At 39.2% G+C, this 21,004-nt stretch overlaps 1 protein-coding gene and 2 pseudogenes across 1 annotated transcript in view; 1 reads left to right on the forward strand and 2 right to left on the reverse strand.

The window, feature by feature from the left end:
- Positions 1-21,004, forward strand: part of AXDND1 (axonemal dynein light chain domain containing 1) — a 95,118-nt gene that overhangs the window by 16,327 nt on the left and 57,787 nt on the right. The window contains exons 9-10 of the mRNA XM_025878148.2: positions 15,854-15,994; positions 16,673-16,777. Of these exons, the coding sequence (XP_025733933.1) occupies positions 15,854-15,994; positions 16,673-16,777 (246 nt within the window). The remainder of the gene's footprint in view (positions 1-15,853; positions 15,995-16,672; positions 16,778-21,004) is intronic.
- On the reverse strand, positions 5,029-7,160 carry LOC112828782 (inosine triphosphate pyrophosphatase-like; annotated as a pseudogene).
- LOC112828783 (small ribosomal subunit protein mS35 pseudogene) lies at positions 7,222-8,338 on the reverse strand (annotated as a pseudogene).

The following is a 21,004-nucleotide window of genomic DNA, read 5'->3' on the forward strand; positions in this document are numbered from 1 at the left end:
GAAATGAGGAGCAAAGCCGTTAATAAGATACTTGTCAAGATTAGATACTAAGGAGTCAGTTCTTGGAACACCTCAGGAGTTGGAGAATGCAAATTAGAAGGAGGATAGGGACAACTGAAGTCTGAGTTGTCAATCTAAGAACAGAACTGGGAGGGACAGATGAGAAAGCATAGCAAAAGAGCTAGATGACTAATGGTGGATCCAGACTTTCCCACTTATGAGGAGTAGAGGTGAGTGGGACTCTTCCAGCTGATTTCAGGAGTTAGCTTCTAGGGGCCAAAATAGGGTGGGGTCCAATCCCAAAAGTCTAGACAGAAAGAGACAGGCAGGCAAGTCAAAGCCGAAATCCTTTAAGAAAAGTTGAGTCACCATGGTCACAAAAATACTAACTCCAAGGTACCAGAGACAGGATCTCAGTAGGGCATCAAAGCCAAGGACTTAGAATAGGGTAAAGTTGGGAATTAAAAATGTAAAGTAGCTGATGGAGTGCCTGGCTGGCTCAGTCAGTAGAACATGTGATTCTTGATCTTGGGGTAGTGAGTTCAAGTCCCACTTTGGGCATGGAGCTTACTTTAAGTAAATATATACATACATACGTAAATAGAAAGTATACATGAGTGTGGAATATTCTTTAAAAAAAAAGAATACAAAGTAGGTGAGAATAAGCAATGAGCTTTTAGACTGATTGCTGCAAACATTCATGATGTGTCTATGGAATGGTGAAACATTCACTAGGTTCAGAATAATCTAGTGGTCAGCATTTTGTTGCGGTAGGAGATCTTTTGAAGGTCTAGGGCCTACCTTCGATGCGGAAGGTTGTCCTGAGTTTGGTATCTTAAAGAGTTTTCCCTGCTTCACAAGATTGTTGTGAAGATCCAATAGAGGTCCCCAGGAAATGGTAACGCCATGCATGCCTTGGAAATACTTGAGATCAGCCTGTGACTTCTTCTCTCTGTTTACATGTTACTGTAGCTTTCTGCTTCTGGTCTCATTGAGTGCTTCCTGATCTGCTTGTGTGTGTCCCTGCTTTTCACGCTACTGCCCCTGAGGTCTGTTGCAGCAGAAGGAAGTTTTCTATTGTGTATTTTTTTGTTTTAAGATTTTATTTATTTATTTGCCAGAGAGAGAGAAAGAACTAGCACAAGCAGGGGGAGCAGGAGGCAGAGGGAGAAGCAGGCTCCCTGCTAAGCAGGGAGCCCAATGTGGGGCTCGATCCCAGGACCCTGGAATCAGACCTGAGCCGAAGGCAGACACTTAATCGACTGAGCCACCCAGGCACCCCAGAAGGAAGTTTCATATGCAACAGGGTTTCATAATAACACTTTTTTATAGGAGGAGGAATAACTGCCAGAGTGGATATGAGCTGAACAAGATTCTCAAATTACAAAGAAATAGGGATGCTGTTGTAATCTTTTTGGTTGACACTATAAATATCTTTGGATGCAGCAGGCACCTGACATTTTTTCAGTGGTTGTTATTTTTATTTTTTACAATATTTTACTATGGGAATTTCCAAATATCTGTAAAAATGGAAATTATTTTATTATTTTAAAAAATTATTTAAGATTTTTTAATTTATTATTTATTTATTTATTTGACAGAGAGAGACACAGCAGAGGGGGAACACAAGCAGGGGGCATGGGAGAGGGAGAAGCAGGCTTCCCGCGGAGCAGGGAGCCCAATGTGGGGCTCGGTCCCAGGACCCTGGGATCATGACCTGAGCCGAAGGCAGACGCTTAATGACTGAGCCACCCAGGCGCCCTGATTTATTTATTTATTTTTATTGACAGAGAGAGAGCATGAGCAGGGGGAGGGGCAGAGGGAGAGGGAGAGAATCCTCAAGCAGATTTTGTGTTGAGCACGGATCCCAACACGGGCTCATCCGAGCTGAAATCAAGAGTTGGTCACTTAATTGACTGAGCCACCCGGATGCCCCAAAATGGAAATAATTTTAATGTGAATGCACACATACCTACTATCTAGATTCTGCCATTAACATTTTACTTTATTTGCTTTATCACTTGTCTCTCCATCTAGCCATCCCTCTATCTATCCAGCAATTTCATATACTTCAAAGTAAATTGCTGACCTCAGTGCATTTCCCCCTAAATACTTTGTCATGTTTTTCATTAACTAGACAGAGTTCATTATTTATTTGCCTTTTTTTCCATTTTGAGTAAAATTTACATGTATCGAGAAACACAAATCTTGTTTGCCTTTATTGACTTTTGACAAATACGAACTCTTAACAAGATATGGAGGATTACCATCATCCCACAAAGTTCCCTAATGCTCTTTCCCAGTAAATGCCCATCCCCACTTCTCCAGGAGTTTTGACTTCTTTCCCTCTTAGATTAGTTTCACCTATTTAGGAATTTCATATAAATGGGATCATGTAGCATATATCAGTAGACCCTTGAACAACATGGGTTTGAACTGCACAGGTTCACTTATAGCAGATTCTTTATAGTTCAGTACTGTAAGTATTTTCTCTTCCTTTTGATTTTCTTAATAATATCTTTTCTCTAGCTTACCATTTTGTAAGAATACAGTATATAGTACACTAGTTTGCTCCTAGTTTTTTACCTATTCACTTTTTTAAAAATGTGCTCATTTGACTTTCTTTTATTTATTTTTAAAGATTTATTTGTTTATTTTAGAGAGAGAGAGAACATATGTGAGTGGGGGGAGGGGCAGAGGGAGAAGTACAAGCTGACTTCCCCTTGAGCAGGGAGCTGGACTCAGGGCTTGATCCCAGGGCCCTGAGATCATGACCTGAACTGAAATCAAGAGTCAGAGCTCAACTGACCGAGCCACCCAGACGCCCCTGACTTTCTTTTAAAAGATAAAAGGTTCTTTTTAAGAATAGTTTTAAATTTACAGAATTGAACAGATAATAGAGAGTTTCCATTTATCCCCCCTTCTCCGTATATAGTTTCTTTCATTATTAACATCTGATATTAATGTGGTATAATTGTTATAATTAACGAAACAATATTGATATACTGAAGTCCATAGGTTACATTATGGTTTATTTTTTGTGTTGTATTGTTCTATGGGTTTTGACAAATGCATATCTTTCAGTCATAAAAAGGAATGAAGTACTAATACATGATATAACATGGATGAACTTTGGGGTGCCTGGGTGGCTCAGTTGGTTAAGCGACTGCCTTTGGCTCAGGTCATGATCCTGAAGTCCCGGGATCGAGTCCCACATCAGGCTCCCTGCTCAGCAGGGAGTCTGCTTTTCTCTCTGACTCTCCCCCCTCTCATGCTCTCTCTTTCTCATTCTCTCTCTCAAATAAATAAATAAATAAAATCTTTAAGAAAAATAACATGGATGAACTTTGAAAACATGCTAAGTGAAAGAAGCTAGTCACAAAAGGTCACAATATTGTAATATGAAATTTCCAGAAGAGGCACAGCCAGACAGAAAGTAGATTAGTAGTTGCCAGGGCCTGGGAGACAGAGAAATGAAGAGTGATTGCTAATAGGAACCATCAAGGATTTTTTTTTTTGGGGGGGGGTAATGAGAAAATACTCTGGAGTGAGATAGTGCTAATAGTTGTACAACTTTCTTGAATATACTAAACAGTATTATATACTTTAAAGGGTGAATGTTATGACATGTAAATTATATCTCAATAAAAAATTATAAAGTGTTCACAGTCATTTCATCATTGTGATTCCTCATTTGCACATAGTCCTTTGTGTATCAAATTTCACATACTAAAAAAAACCAGCTACTTTATATAAATATAATCTGCTTTTCTATAACTTTACCCACTACTCCTCATTTTGTACTATGAAAATACTCAGAATAACTTGGTTCTTTCTTTTACCTTATAGCTATTTAAATATTTGAAAATAGCCATTTTTGTGTTCCCTCTTATGCATTCCCTTATCCAGGCTAAATATCCCCAGTTCTTTTAAGTTTTCTTGGTGAAATATACTATATGTGGAAAGCACACTAATTAGTCAATGTTGATTTCGTGCAGTATCACCACCATTACAATGTTATACAGAACATTCATGGCCCTGAACCCCCCCACGCATCACCTGTTCATCCGTCCTCCATTCCCATTCCCTCAAGCCCGCAGCAACCTCTGATCATTCTACTGTCTCTATACTTCTTTCTTTTCCAGAATGTGATATAGTTGGGATCATACAGCACGTAGTCTTTTCAGACTAGTTGCTTTACTCACACCTCAATTTTAACTGCTGAAATGTTTTCTGACCATTATCCTGTAGAATTCCCTAAGTTGTGAGCATCATATCATTGCTTTTGAGCAATTTGATTATGATACCCCTTGGTGTAATTTTCTTCATGTTTCTTGTGCTTGGTGTTCATCAAGGTTTTTGGATTTGTGAGTTTATATTTTTCATCAAATATGGGAATTGATGGGATCACTGATGCTTTGAACATTTTTTCTTATTTTTAAAATCTTTTTCTGTTCATTTTGGATAGTTTCTATTGCTCTATCTTCAAGTTCACTAATCTCTTCTTCTGCAGTATCTAATCTGCTTTTAATCCTATCCAGTGATGTTCAACTCAGATATTGTAGTTTTCATCTCTAAAAGCTCAATTTGGGTCTTTTCAAAAATATCTTCCATGTTTCTACTTAATAATGCAAACATACAGAATATAGTTATAATTTTTTCCCCCAAAGCTGATACATCCATTTTATATTGGAAGCAAGTGCTTTCAGCATTTTTATTTGCTGCATTTTAAAAACATCTAGGGCTATTTGTGTGGTCTTCCCAAACCCTCAATCCTGCCATGGCCAGTTTAACATCCAAGGTCCTTTCAGGATTCCAGGCCAGGAAGCTGTGGGAGGGATACTTGAATCCTCAAGGGCATGACAATGGTGTCCCTTGCCTAAAGTTTCTCCAAGCAGAGCCAACTGCTCCTCCAAACAGGGCTGGTGAGGCTGTCTTAACACCCCTAGGAAGTGGTAACCCTGAAGGCAATACTTGGAGGAGAGCCTCGCTGATGGCGAAGGTTTCGGGCTAGTCTTCCCCAGATTCCTAGCCAGGACAATCATCACTGGCTACCAGAAGAGTCAGGCTGCAAAAGTGTTTTTCTAGCTCAATCAGGGCCTGGAAATGATGGGAAATGGCATTCTTCTCAGCTATGGGCATCTTTACATATGCCTGCTCATATCCATCAGTCTGAAAGCAGAGGTCCCAGCCAAAGTTCTAGAAGCCTTGGGGCACCCCGATCTGGACCCTGAACAGGGGCACGAGCTTGCTAGGGTCCCTGTGCTGAGCACAAATGTGCAGAGCACACAGGCAAGTCTGTCCTAAACCCAGCCAGGAGCTGATAGAGACCTTCAGGCTTTAACTTCTCCAAAAACTACTTTATGTAGGGGCCAGGGAGGCTCCCAAGGGCATTGAAGCACAGATAGGTGTCCTCCAGCAGTACAGGCCCCTGTACCTGGCAAGCTGTTTCCTGACACTTCTGTATGGAAATCTCATCAGGCTCTCCCTGGATCTCTGGCAGGTCAATTTTCTATGCCACCAAAGTTCATGGAAACTTATTTCCTAGAATCTGAATGACCTCCTCCAGGTTTTAATGTCCGTGTCTGTTAATTCTAACATTTATGCCAGTTCTGGGTCAGTGTTTTTCTCCTCGTATGTGTTTTCTGACTTCTTTGCATGCCTGATAAATTTGACTGGATGGCAGACATTGAGAATTTTAGCTTACTGGATGCTATGTATTTTTCTATTTCTAAAAATATTCTTGAACTTTGATCTGGAACATGATTAAGCTACTTGAAAATAATGTGATCCTTTTGGGCCTTTAGGCGGGACCAGAACAGTGCTTAATTTAGGGCTAATTATTTCTGAATACTTAGACAAGAGTTTTCTTTGTACTATATCCAATGACCCATGAATTGTAAGTTCTTCCATTCTGACTAGTTGGAAGCAGCACTATTTTGAGCCACATGTGAGTGCTGGGTGCTCTTAGCTATTGATCCTTTCAGCTGGCTCCTTCCCTGGCTTCAGATAGTTTCTTCACATTGATGCCCTGATCATTACTTACCTGAATACACGAGAAGGACCCTCTGCAGACCTGCAGGGGATCTTTCTGCACACCTCTTTTCTCTCTGGTACCCTGTCTTCTTTCCTCTCCCTAGACTCTTAGTTCTGTCTCCTTAACTCAGGGAATCCACTGGGCTTCTCCTGGGTTTCTTTGTCCTTGTGCTTTGGCCTTTCAAGTCCAAAACTTGGAGCAATCATAGGGCTTACTTTATTTACTTCTGGTCTCTCAGTGATTACTTTCTTTCATTGCCTTATATCTAGTGTCTTGAAAATTTTTGTGTCACACGTGTCTTGAAAATTGTTCCATGTACTTTGTCTTTTTGTTGTTGTTATTGTTGTTATTTAATGCAGGAGAGTACATTTAGTTCCTCTGGATTTCTTTTTATTTTTCCTGTACCTGTATCTATACCACAATGCTATATATAGATTAATGTCCTTGATAAGTTTTGGAAAATTATCAATGGTGATAAATGTCTGTTTTCCATTTTCTCTTTCTGGAACTCTGATTAGATTTATATTAGACATTGTCATCCTATGCTTTTTGTCTCTTAATCTCTTTTTCCTCATTTCCATCTCCTTGTCTCTGTGCTGCATTCTGGGTAGTTTTTTTGAAGACAATAATCTCTTTAGCTGGGGCGCCTGGGTGGCTCAATTGGTTAAGCGACTGCCTTCAGCTCAGGTCATGATCCCAGGGTCCTGGGATCGAGCCCTGCATGGGGCTCCCTGCTCTGCCGGAAGCCTGCTTCTCCCTCTCCCACTCCCCCTGCTTGTGTTCCCTCTCATGCTGTCTCTCTCTCTCTCTCTCTGTCAGTTAAATAAATAAATAAATAAAAATCTTAAAAAAAAAATAATCTCTTTAGCTGCATCTATTCTAAAACCCATCTTTTGAGTTTTATAATTCAGTAATTATAGTTCCCACCTAAGAGTTTTCTGTTGGTTTGTTTCCATATCTGTCTTATCATAGTTAATATGCTTTTTATTGCTTATTCATTTATAGATTCAGTCTTTCATTTCTCATACATTTTGTGCATAGTTTTGTATTTTAAATCTCATACTTCTAATATATGAAGACTATTAGTGTCTAAAATTACTGTTTGTTGTTTCTTCTGAGTCATTTGTGATGATTATTTATTTATTTATTGGCAAATTTTTCAAATTTATATAAAATGAGATAATGATTACAGATATATCATAAAATTAACAAATCAAGGAGATTTTTCTAAACAAATCACATTAGATTTAATAGTTTCTTTACTGATTCTTTGTACTGAGAAAGGGTATTTTCATTTTCCCCCTCTTTCTTAAGACTAACAACAGACTTTTTGTATTCTTCAACTTCTTTTGTAGCAAGGCGCTCTTCTTTATTTACTTGCAGATTTTTCTCAGCAGCTTTCATTTGGAGAAGTGTTTCCAGGATACTTTTTTCAGAGGAGCTATTGTTCGTACATACTCTTCCATGTCTGCTTCAGTCTTATCTTTCTCCCATTCTTTGGTTTTCCAAGACTCATGGTATAAAACTGTTAGCAGATACATTGCATAATCATAATTCTGTTTCTTTAAAGGGCACCCTTAAGGTTACTACTTGTGCTTTGGGGTTTCGAATAGATGGTCCAGCTGAAACATAATCAGTTGTGTCAATTTCAATGGGAAAAAGCTTCTCGCATTTCTCATCACTGTCCAGTGCAGCCGGCCACTCAGTGCAGAAATCTTTAAGAGCTTCACAGTGCTTTTTAATTGCTGCAAGAGTTAAATGCAGAAAATTGGGTATCTTTAAAAGTTCTAGATTTCCCTCCTTTGCCATGGGCACCCCCCTTTTTACTGGATAACCCATTCGAATGGGAAGAGGTACAGCAGAGGGTTTAAATGGTGCTGCAACAGGATAAACACTAGGCCAATCTTGGTCAACGGTCATTTTCTCAGTGCCTTTCTTCTCAGTGGTCTTTCATATCTGGATGTTCTGTCTGCTGTACGCGGGCTTGGTATTACAGAGCGGGTGGCCAGAGACACGGAGGTACAGAAGGCACGCAGGGTCCTGGCCCCCGGTTGCAGGGCCAGCCACGTGGGGGAGCGTGGCGGCCGCCGTGGCTGCGAAGACGGCAAGCAGGATGGGACATGCGCAGTTTGGAGTCCGGGGCGGGTCTGTGTGATGATTTATTTAGATGAGTATTTTGCAGTATTTGCTTTTATAGGTAACATTTGGCTAATCTTAATCATGAAATCCTCAGGTTGTAAATCATGGATGCTTCCTGAAGAGAGGATTTACATTTTCTTCATTCTGGAATCCTGGCTTCATGCAGTAGTCCAGTACTCAGATCTCCTACTTTGAAGCTGGTCCAAGGCTTAGTCTTGGACCCAGTGTTGGTATTTTTTTTTTTTTTTTTAAGATTTTATTTATTGGGCGCCTGGGTGGCTCAGTCAGTTAAGCATCTGCCTTTGGCTCAGGTCATGATTCTAGGGTCCTGGGATCAAGCCCCACATTGGGCTCCTTGCTTGGTGGGGAGCCTGCTTCTCTGTCTCCCGCTGCCCCTGCTATGCTCTCTCTCTGTCAAATATTTATTTGTACTTTTGTATAAATATTTGTACTCTCTCCGTACAAATATTTTTTTTTTAAAGATTTTATTTATTCATTTGACAGAGAGAGAGATAGTAAGAGCAGAAACACAAGCAGGGGGGGCCAGGACCCCAGGACCCCAGGATCATGACCTGAGCCAAAGGCAGACGCTTGAGGACTGAGCCACCCGGGCGCCCCCTCTCTGTACAAATATTTATTTGACAGAGACAGCACAAGTGGGGGTGGGAGGGGCAGAGAGAGAGGGAGAGGGAGAAACAGACTCCCTGCTGAGCAGGGAGCCGGATGCGGGGCTTGATCCCAGGACCCTGGGATCATGACCTGAGCTGAAGGCAGCTTAACCGACTGAGCCACCCAGGTGCCCCTCAGTGTTGGTCTTTTTAAAAAATTTATTTATTTTTAATTGAAGTATAGTTGACAATATTATATTAGTGTCAGATGTACAACAACAGTGATTTGACACTATGTACATTATGAGATATTCTCCATGATAAGTCACCATAAAGTTAATACAATATTTTTGACTATATTCCCTGCGCTGTACTTTACATCCTCATGACTTATTTATTGTATAACTGGGAGTTTATACCTCTTAGTCCCCTTCAACTGTTTTGCCTAGCCCTTTACACCTTCCCCTCTGGCAACCATCAGTTTGTTCTCTGTATTTATGAGTCTGTTTCTGTTTTCTTTGTTTTGTTTTTTAGATTCTACACATAAGTGAAGTCAAATGGTATTTGTCTTTCTCTGACTTATGTCACTTAGCATCATACCCTTTAGGTCTAGTCATATCACAAATAGCAAGATTTCCTTTTTTTATTGACTGAATAATATTCTGTTGTATCCATTCATTTATTGATGGATACTTAGGTTGCTTCTATATTTTGGTTATTATAAATAGTGCTGCGATAAGCATAGGAGCGCATATATCTTTTCAAATTAGTGTTTGCATGTTCTTCAGGTAAATACTCAGAAGTGGAATTACTAGATCATCTGGTATTTTTATTTTTAATTTTTTGAGGAACCTCCATATTATTTTCATAGTGCTGCACCAATTTACATTCTCACCAACAGTGCACGAGGGTTCCTTTTTCTCCACATCCACACCAACACTTGTTATTTTGGGTCTTTTTGATTTTAGCCATTCTGACAGGTATGAAGTGATATCTCATTGTGGTTTTGATGTGCATTTCCCTGATGATTTAGTGATGTTGAACATCTTTTCATGTGTTTGTTGATCATCTGTATGTATTTTTTGGAAAAGGTTTTATTCATGTCTTCTGCCCATTTTTATTTATTTTACTTATTTATTTTTTACTTTTTAAATTTTTTTTTTAAAGATTATTTGAGAGAGCAAGAATGAGAGAGAGAGAGTACATGAGAGGAGGGGAGGGTCAGAGGGAGAAGCAGGCTCCTCGCTGAGCAGGGAGCCTGATGTGGGACTCGATCCCGGGACTCTGGGATCATGATCTGAGCCGGAGGCAGTCGCTTAACCAACTGAGCCACCATTTATTTATTTTTAAAGATTTATTTATTTGAGAGAGAGAGCACATGCTAGCACATGAGCAGGGAGGGGAGGGAGAAGCTGGCTCCCTGAGAGCAGGGAGCCTGATGCAGGGCTGGATTCCAGGACCCTGGGATTATGACCTGAACTGAAGGCAGATGCTTTACTGACTGAGCCACCCAGGCACCCCTTCTGCCCATTTTGAAATCAGATTATTTTATTGGTGTTAAGTTGTATGATTTCTCTATATATTTTGGATAATAGCTCCTTATTGGGTATGTCATTTGCAAGTATCTCCAATTGAGTAGATTGTCTTTTGTTTCATTGATGGTTTCTGTCACTGTGCAAAAGCTTTTTATTTTGGTATAGTCCCACTTGTTTATTTTTGCTTTTGTTGCCTTTTCTGAAGAGATAGATCCAAACAAATATTGCTAAGACTGATGTCAGAGAGATTATGGCCTATTTTTGTTTTTTAGGAGTTTTGTGGTTTTAGGGCTCACATTTAAGTCTTTAATCCATTTTGACTTTATTTTTGTATATGGTATAAGAAAGTGGTCTACTTTCATTCCTTTGCTTATGTTTGTCCAGTTTTCTCAATACTATTTATCAAAGAGACTGTCTTTTCCCCATTGTATAATTTTGCTTCCTTTGTCATAGATTAATTGACTATATAAATGTGGGTTTATTTCTGGGCTCTCTGTTTTATTCCATTGATCTATGTGTCTATTTTTGTGCTAGTACCACACTGTTCTGATCACCAATGAATTGTAGTATAGTTTGAAATCTGGGAATGTGATACCTTCAGCTTTGTTCTCCTTTCTCAAGATTGCTTTGGCTATTCAGGGTCCTCCAAGGTTCCATATGAATTTAGGATTATTCTAGTTCTGTAAAAAACATTGTTAGCATTTTTAAAAAGATTTTATTTATTTATTTATATATTTATTTATATAAAAAGCGAGAAAGGTAGCACAAACAGGGAGAGTGGGAGAGGGAGAAGCAGGCTCCGCTGAGCAGGGAGCCCAACGTGGGGCTCAATCCCCGGACCCTGGGATCATGACCTGAGCTGAAGGCAGATGCCTAACGACTTAGCCACCCAGGAGCCCCTGTTGTTAGTATTTTGATAGAGATTTCATTGAACCTGTAGCTTGCTTTGGGCAGTATGGACATTTTATTTTTTTTTTAAAGGTTTTATTTATTTATTTGACAGAGAAAGACACAGTGAGAGAGGGAACACAAGCAGGAGGAGTGGGAGAGGGAGAAGCAGACCTCCTGCCAAGGAGGGAGCCCAGTGTGGGGCTCGATCCCAGGACCTGGGATCATTACCTGAGCTGAAGGCAGACACCCAAAGACTGAGCCACCCAGGAGCCCCAGTATGGACATTTTAATGATATTAATTCTTCCAATCCATGAGCAGGGTATATCTTTCAATTTGTTTATGTTACCTTTATTTTTTTTTTTTAAAGATTTTATTTATTTGAGAGAGCGAGAATGAGAGAGAGAGAGCACATGAGAGGGGGGAGGGTCAGAGGGAGAAGCAGACTCCCTGCTGAGCAGGGAGCCCGATGTGGGACTCGATCCCGGGACTCCAGGATCATGACCTGAGCCAAAGGCAGTCGCTTAACCAACTGAGCCACCCAGGCACCCGTTTATGTTACCTTTAATTTCTTTCATCAGTATCTTGTAGTTTTCAGAGTATACATCTTCCACCTCCTTGGTAAAATTTATTCCTAGGTATTTTATTATTTTTGGTGCAATTGTAAATGGGATCGTTTTCTTAATTTCTCTTTCTGCTAGTTTATTAGTATATAAAAACAACATATTTCTGTATATTAATTTTATATCCTGCAAATTTACTGAATTCATTTATTCTGAGTTTTTTGGTGGAGTCTTTAGGGTTTTCTATATATAGTATTATGTCATCTGCAAATAGTTTTATTTCTTCCTTACTAATTTGGTTGCCTTTTATTTTTGTTTCTTGTCTGATTGCTGTGGCTAGGACTTCTAGTACTATGTTGAATAAAAGTGGCAAGAGTAAACACACTTGTCTTGTTACTGATCTTAAAGAAAAGCTTTCATCTTTTCACCACTGAGTATATTAGCTGTGGGTTTGTCACAGATAGCCATTATTATATTGAGTTTTGTTCCCTCTATATCACTTTGTTGAGAGTTTTTATCATAAATGGATGTTGAATTTGCCAAATGATTTTTCTGCATTTAATGAGATGACCATATGGTTTTTATTCTCCATTTTGTTAATGTGGTATATCACACTGATTTGTGGATATTGACCCATCCTTGCATCCCTGGAATAAATTGCACTTGATTGTGGTGAATGATCCTTTAAATGTATTATTGAATTCAGTTTGCTAATATTTTGTTGAGGATTTTTGCATCTGTGTTCATTAGGGATATTGGCTTCTAATTTTCTTTTCTTTTATCTTCTTTTCTTTTCCTCCCTTCTCTTCCCTTCCCTTCCCTTCTTTTGTGGTGTCTTTGGTTTTGCTATCAGGGTAGTGCTGTCCTTATAGAATGAATTTGAAACGATTCTTCCTTTTCTGTTTTTTGGAATAGTTTGAGAATAGATATTAAGTCTTCTTTAAATGTTTGGTAGAATTTACATTTGTAGCAGTCTGGTCCTGACTTCTGTTGGTTTTGAGAGTTTTTTGTTTATTGATTCAATTTAATTACTAGTAATTCATCTGTTTAGATTTTCTATTTCTTCCTGATTCATTCTGGGAAGATTGTATGTTTCTAGGAATTTATCCATTTCTTCTAGGTTGTTGAATTTGTTGGTAAATAAATTGCTGTATCCCCTTTATCATTATGTAATGCTATTTTTGTCTCTTGTTATGTTTGTTGTTCTAAAGTCTATTTTGTGTGATATAATTATTGCTACCCCAGGTTTTTTATTTCCATTTGCATGGAATATGGTTTTCTATCCCTTCACTCATTTTGCATATGTCTTTATATTTGAAGTGAGTCTCTTGTAGGCAGCATATAGGAGTCTTACTTATTTTTATCCATTTAATCACCTATGTCTTTTGACCTTTAGTCCATTTACATTTAAATTAATTATTCATAAGTTTATACTTATTGCAATTTTGTTGATTGTCTCTGGTTCTTTTTTTTTTATATTTTATTTATTTATTTGTCAGAATGAGAGAGTGAGAGAGGCAGGCAGAGGGAGAAGCAGATTCCCTGCTGAGCAAGGAGCCCAATATGGGACTCAATCCCAGGACCCTGGGATCATGACCCGAGCCAAAGGCAGACGCTTAACCAACTGAGCCACCCAGGCATCCCGGTTCTTTGTTTTTTTAAGATTTTATTTTTATTTCCATACTTAACATGAGGCTTGAACTTACAACCCCAAGATCAAGAGTTGCATTCTTACTGACTGAGCCAGCCGGGCACCCCTCTTGGTTCTTTTTATATTCTTCTCTTTCCCTTTCTTTGGCGATTTGATGATTTTTTTTAGTATTATGCTTGGATTCCTTTCTCTTTATGATTTCTTGTGTATTTGTTATAGGTTTTGGTTTGTGGTTATCATGAGGTTTATCTGTAATACCCTATGTATTTAACAGTCTATTTATTTATTTATTTATTTATTTATTTATTTATGAGAGAGTGTGCATGTGCATCTGTGCAGGGGAGGGGCAGAGGGAGAGGGAGAGAGAGAATCTTGAGCAGGCTTCATGCCCAGCACAGAGCCTGACATGGGGCTCGATCTCATGACCCTGAGATCATGACCTGTGGTTACGATGAGTTTATATATAACACCCTTTGTATTTAACCGTCTGATTTATTTATTTATTTGAGAGAGAGCACGTGCCATGCACGAGAGCAGGGGCAGGGCAGGAGTCACTCTGGAGGAGTGTCTGTCCTAGCTGAGGCTACCTGCTGTGTATTACAGGACACTAGAGGCTTTGGAAGACACAGTTGCCAGGGTGGGCAGGTTGGGCAGGATGGGTCTGCAAGGGGATGCTGGGATGGGTCCATAGGTGCAGACAAGGTAAATGGAGAGTGTCAGAACTGGCATCCACCAGTGTTAGGCCATCTAGGCTGAAGGAAGGCAAAAAAAGAAAAAAAAAATAGTGCTTACCAGCACTTTTTTTCCTGGAGAAATTTCCTATAGATCCCTGTCCCTCCATCACACACCCTAAAATTTGTCAGTAAATCTCCTTCACTCCAGCCCAGGTGCTTTTCAAACTGCTGCCTTTGTGTTGGGTCTCAGAGTGAGGGATACTGTGTGGCAGCCCTTTAAGAACAGAATCTCAGTTCCTATAACCCTCTGGCTCTCCTGGAGTAAGCCCTGCTGATTTTCAAAGCCAGATGTTATGGGAGCTCATCTTCCCAGTGCAGATCCCCAGGCAAGGGTTGCCCAGTGTGGGGCTTGAACCCCTTGCTCTTCAGTGTGGAACCTCCACACCTGTGATATCCCTCCTGCAGGTGGGTCTCTGCATCAGGGGGTTTAGTTCTTTTTTTTTTTTTTTTAAAGATTTATTTATTTATTTGAGAGAGTGAGAATGAGAGAGAGAGAGAGAGAGAGAGCACATGAGAGGGGGGGGGGGCAGACGGAGAAGCAGACTTCCCGCTGAGCAGGGAGCCTGATGTGGGACTCGATCCCGGGACTTAGTATATTGTATCTTATTTATTGTTTTTGTTTGTCGCCCCTAGAGACTTCTGTTTTTTTCCTGGAAGCCCAATAATGCTTCAGAAAGTATGCTCTGTCATGGATCTAGTTGTTGTAATAAGAAGACCCTTCAGAGTATTTTGTCCTTGTATTTCCAGGAGGGAAGTCTTAAAGAATTGATACTTCCTAGTGTATGAACTACATACCGAACTGATAAACTCTCTGTAATTCTAGGCGTTTAAGCAAGGGCTGGATAATTCTTTCTGTTATGGGTGAGAGATTAAACTAAATGACCAGGGGCACCTGGGTGGCTCAGATGGTTAAGCGTCTGCCTTCGGCTCAGGTCATGATCCCAGAGTCCTGGGATCCAGCCCCATGTCAGGCTCCCTCCTCAGCGGGGAGCCTGCTTCTCCCTCTCCCTCTGCCTGCAGCTCCCCCTGCTTGCACTCTCTCTCTAACAAATAAATAAATAAAACCTTAAAAAAAAAAACAAGACTAATCAACCATTCCAACTCAAAGATATTATAATTCAGTGGTCTCAGGCTTAGGATATAACACCAGGATCAATTTTAATACAAATAAAGGCTGCTCAGTATGGTATTCGTAATTTATCATTTGTGATCATTTCCAAATATTTGGTTTTATTCAGACTGAAAGAAATGACTTCTTTGAATTTAGGGTCTTTATTCATTTTTGAACAGTTGGTGTCTTTTTGGGTTTAAACAACTTGAGAAAAGTGGATTTATTCATGAATTCAACTACTTATAAAAAATCCCATTCTATATAAATACGTAAGACATGGTTTCTATCCTCATAGAATTTATAATTTAGAAGAAGAAATAAAAGAAGTCCTCATTTTGTTTTACATCTCAAACATTACATTTCAAATGATTATGACTCTGGTTAAAATCCTCCACAGTTCATTTGTTTGTGTGAGCATGGCAGGAATATACATATTAGTTCCCTTTCTTTTCCTATCTTGTTCTTCCTGCATATCTTTTATCAGCATCTATTTCTTGCCCTAACATTACTTTTTCTTTCATATATTTTCTCGCTCTTTTTTCCTTTTCTTTTTTTGCATGATAACCTTGTTTTCTTTCTCATGCAGAGAGCGGTATGTACAAATGCTTGACCAAATTGCACGGCAGATGATTGATTTCTACAAAGACTTGGTAACTCAGCGAATGATGGACCAGCGCATTTTAGAAGAACTGTACAATTTTAAGAATGTTATTGAAGAACTGACCAGGTAAAATCTGTGATTATCTTAAACACAAAACACAAGTCAAAACCGTGACTCTAAAGAGAATAAAAAACAGGAAAAGTAGAATGGTTAAAAGTGAGGACTCTTTTTCTTTTTGGGGGTTTAGGAAGAGACAGAAAGGACTGGGTTACACACGTTAACACAAAACTAGGGCTCTGTGTGTGTTTGATAGGGAAGCGATTGCTATTCTTCTTCTAGGACTGAGATGTTGATCTTAGTCATGTTTACAGAGTAGTGGCATGATTATGGATGTTAAGGTTTAAATCCCAAAGAGGGTAAGTGTTACATAGCAGTCAAGGTTAGTGATCCTCTAATCTGTGCCAAGAAGATTCGTGGCAAGAATGAAGAGGGTAAGGTAGGCATGTCAGAGGGTAGGACATAGCAGCCTGGTGGCCTTGCCTGTTAGCATCTGCCTTCTCTCTATTCGAGAGGATCTCTCACATCATCTTTCTGCCCTTTCTAGCCAACCAGATTCCATTGCCAAGCCTGATGGAATTCCATCCAAATAGACACTAGATTTCTTGATTTGGCTTATAAAGTACAAAAACTAGGAAGAGATTTACACATAACTGAGAAGATTCCTGAGTATAAATCGGATTTTCTGGGTAGAAACTTTTTGGAACTCTTCAACTATGAATATAAAATTTCTTTGCTTTATTTCAGGGAGCTGTGTCTGGTTCGGGCTCATGATATGAAATTAACAAAGGAAGCAGGGAAAGCCCACAAGGATTTGGCACAAGCTCTTTTAGATGCTGAAAAGAATGCTAGGTGAGTTACCAGATGTTAGCCATTATGTCATACATGCTTCACACCTTATTTGAAGAAACAAAATTTTATAGAAACATTTGAAGTTTTTTGTTACAACAGTGCCTGTAGGAGTTAATATAGGTACAAGAAACTTTTAATAAACGTATTTAGTAACTCCTCCTGGCACTGGTTAATACACATCTCATTAATGTCTTCTTTTTTTTTTTTAAGATTTTATTTATTTATTTGAGAGAGAGAGAATGAGAGATAGAGAGCACGAGAGGGAAGAGGGTCAGAGGGAGAAGCAGACTCCCCGCGGAGCAGGGAGCCCGATGTGGGACTCGATCCGGGGACTCCAGGATCATGACCTGAGCCGAAGGCAGTCGCTTAACCAACTGAGCCACCCAGGCACCCTCATTAATGTCTTCTTGTGTGAATTTTCCAGGGGTGTATCCCTAGAAGTGGAGTTACTGGGTCATAGGCTATGCATGGCCTTGTCTTCCCAGCATGTTGCCAAATGCTCTACAAAGTAGTCGTACCAGTATATCCTCTTATCAGTGTATGAGATTTCCCTTTTGTCCATATCTTTTATCAGTCTGATGGGTATGAAAAGGTATCTGGTTTTTGTTTGTGTTTTCCTAATTAGTAGTGTGAGTCTAGTTCTTTTTTAGATTTTAATAAATCTACTACAGTCCTAATGTTTTTATCCTATTTTAAGGGTTAGCAAACTTTTCCTGTAAAGGGTCAGGTGGTGAGATATGGTTTCTGATGCAACTATCAGTCAACTCTGCCTTCGTAATGTGTGCTACTATAGTGTAAAAGCAGGCAAGGGCAATACCAGAACATGGCTGTGTTCCAATAAAACTTTATTTATTGACACTGAAATTTGAAGGTATAAAAATTTTCATGTGTCACAAAATATTGTTATCCTATTGCTTTTTTAACCATTAAAAATATAAAAAGTAAAATATGTAAAAAACTAAAAATCTAAAATTCTTAGCTTGTGTTCTATACAAAACACAAGTGGTGGGTTGTAAACCCACAGGCTGTAATTTGTTGACCTTTATCCTGTTTCATTTTCGGTTAGAGTTCTGATTACTAGGAGCTCTTGGGTATATATCAAATGATATATCTGATTGTATTTTTAATTTTTCTTATTTAATTGATTAAAAATCATATACTATCATAGAAGCATTATATGTGCCTTGTAAGTAGAAAATACAAACAAGCAAAAATGAATTAAAAATATCCGTTTGACCACTCATAGATTACTGCTATACATGCCTTAGTGTATATCCTTTTTTCCTATGTATATATGCACACATGCATTGTTTTAAATTGTACTGTATACACTGTTATACAGCCTGTTTTTTTTTTTTTTTCAGTCAGTAGTCTCTACCTATTTCAGTAAAGTTTCACTTCACAAATTACCCAGGTCATATTCAGATTTTCCCAATTATTCCCAAAATGTATTTTACATTGGGTTGTCCAAACCAGTATCCAATCTAGGGCCGCATATTGTACCTTGTTTTATGATCCTTTTAATTCAGCATAGTCTTCTGCTTTTTTAAAAAAATGTGTTGAAGAGTAACTGTATTTTTTTAAAATGTCAAGAAAAACACAAATGTATACAAAATCTAAATTCAGAGATACATTCCTACTTTTATTCGAATGAGAAGGGTACCTTGATCATTTTTTGTGCACTGAATATACTGCTGTTTTCTGTAGATGATTCACCTTTCTTGTCTTAGCAGAAAACTATTCTATACTTTGTCTTCTATCCTCATTCCTCTAATAGTATCTCTCCATCCTTTTTCTGAGCTGATGAGCTTGCTTTCTAAAAAGTTAGAAGCAAACGCAAGAGAACTCCAGCTCTCACCCCTAAATCTACCCACCCGCCTGCATCTGTGCTTGTCTGATACTCATTCCTGTCTTTTACTGTGGACCAATTGTCTCTTTCTTTCTGAGGCCAATCTTCCCATTTGTATACTATTCCATCACCTCATACCTACTCAAGATATTTTCAGCAAATATTCCCTCTTTCTCCCATATCATTAATTTTTCCCTATTTTCCTGATTAGTCCCATTAGTATACAAGTATGTTGTAAGTACTCCCATCTCAAAAACAACAGCCAAAAAACAAAAGACTCCTAAGTCTCCTAGGACCACATGCGTATCCCCTTCTAGCTATGGCCCCATTTCCTCCCCGCCCCTGCTGCTTATAGTAATCTTCAAAAAGTTGTCATATTCAGTGTCTACTCCTGGTCCTCTCTTTGTCACTTGAACCCACTCCAATCAGGCTTTCAGTACCCCCACCCCACCAAAGTGCAATTGTCAAAGTCACCAGTGACTTTCATGTTGCTAAATCTAAAGGTTGCTTCTCAATTCTCCTTTAACTTGACTTACCCGCAGCATTTATCAGAACTCATCACTTGCTCTTGCATGAAGCAATGTCTTTCAGTATATCACACTCTCTTAGTTTCCTCCTCCTTTACTATCTGCTCTTTCTTACTGATATCCCTTGCAGATTCCTTTTCATTTCACCAATTTCTAAATGGTAGAGTGTGCATTCCATGGATCTTTTCTGTATCTATATTCACTGACTAAATCTCTTGTTTCCTGGCTTTCAATGTCATCAACCTGTATACTCTCAGCTCACAAATATGTATCTACGCCCTTCTCCACAAATTTGTACGCCCAGTTTCAATCTTCTCTTTGAATTCCAGACTTACATATTCCACGGCCTCAACACTTCTACTTAGCTGCCTAACATTCCCAAACTGAATTCCTGTTCTTTTCCCCAAAACTACTCCTCCCACACTCATCTTATTTCAGTTAACGGCAACTCCATCCTTCCAGTTTCTGGGGCCAAAACTCTTGGAGTCCTTTTTTTTTCCCAATTTTTTATTATGTTAATTCTTAATCCCTTTCTTTCTCTCACATCTCACCTTTCTCCGTGGCAGAGTCAGTCACCTTTCACTACATATGCCGAGTCCTCCCCACTTCTGTCCTGCCATCTGCATCTCTTGGCTGCAGTGTTGCGGTAACCTCGGAATCACCTTTTTACTTCTGCGTGTACACCGCGTAGGCTGTTGTCCACACACCAGCCAAGATTGTTGTCGAAAACTGACCTCTGGGCTCCGGAGCCAAAATACGACATGAAGACCGAGTTTGGGGATAAAGAGGAACAATAGTTTTATTATTTTGCCAAGCAAAGGAGGCCGGAGCAGGCTAATGCCTTCAAAACTGCAGACCTCCCCTGGGTAAAAGCCTGAGAGGTTTTATAGGAAAATGCAGGTTCTGGGCGGTTTCACTAGGAATCCGGTATGTGCTGCCAGCCACGTTCCTCATGTCTTCAAGGTGGTCTCGTGACTGGTGCTTGTGCCGGCCATGAGTCTGGTTACTAGGTATCAACATCTATACCAAGTTCCTGGAACAGAGGATCCCACAGAAGCACAAGTGATTGGGGGAGGGGGCTTCAAGAATGAGGAAGAGAAAAATTTGTTCAACTTAAGAGTCAAACCTTGCTGAAACATTGTATGTCCATCTTAATTTCTTAACCACATAAACCATCTTATGTGGTTTCAGTATGATCTATTAAAATTTGACTCCAGTAATGTCATTTCTCTGCTCAAAATTCTGTAGTAGCTCCCCATCTTAGAATAAAGGGCCGTGTTTTTAAAAAAATGGTTTGCAAGACTCATCCTACCAGGATTTCTCTGACTTCTACTTTCTTCAGACTTGCAGCCTTTGTGCTGTTCCTTGAACATACCAGACAGGCTCCCACTTGGGGCCTGGAATCCTCTTCCCCTTCCCCGCCCCCAGAGAGCTGCTAGCCTTCTCCCTCCTTCCTTTGGACCTTTGCTCATCCCCCTCCATTTAAAACACAATAGATTTTGTGCTCTCAATCCCCTTTCCCTGATGATTTTTATCTATTGCACTACCACTGCTTAGTATGTTTTACTTTTTTATTTGTTGATTATCTCGTAACTAAACTTTATAAGGGCAAAGTTTTGTTTTGTTTTGTTTTGAATAGTACCTGGCATATTGTAGGCACTAAACAGATATTTGTTGAATGAATTAATTAAAAATAAGTTAGAACTTCTTTTGTGCTAATGTCCATTATAAGAACATCTAAAGCCAGAGAGAAAGGGAAGGAAATGGAGAAGGTCTGAAGTAGGATGGGTTTTGTGTGTGTGTGTGATTAGAAATTTTTATTAATACTTTTTAAAATAATAACTGATTATT

The sequence above is a fragment of the Callorhinus ursinus genome, unplaced genomic scaffold (assembly GCF_003265705.2).
Source record: "Callorhinus ursinus isolate GAN/ISIS: 27379988/994484 unplaced genomic scaffold, GSC_fseal_2.0 scaffold13, whole genome shotgun sequence".
Classification (NCBI taxonomy): Eukaryota; Metazoa; Chordata; class Mammalia; order Carnivora; family Otariidae; genus Callorhinus; species Callorhinus ursinus.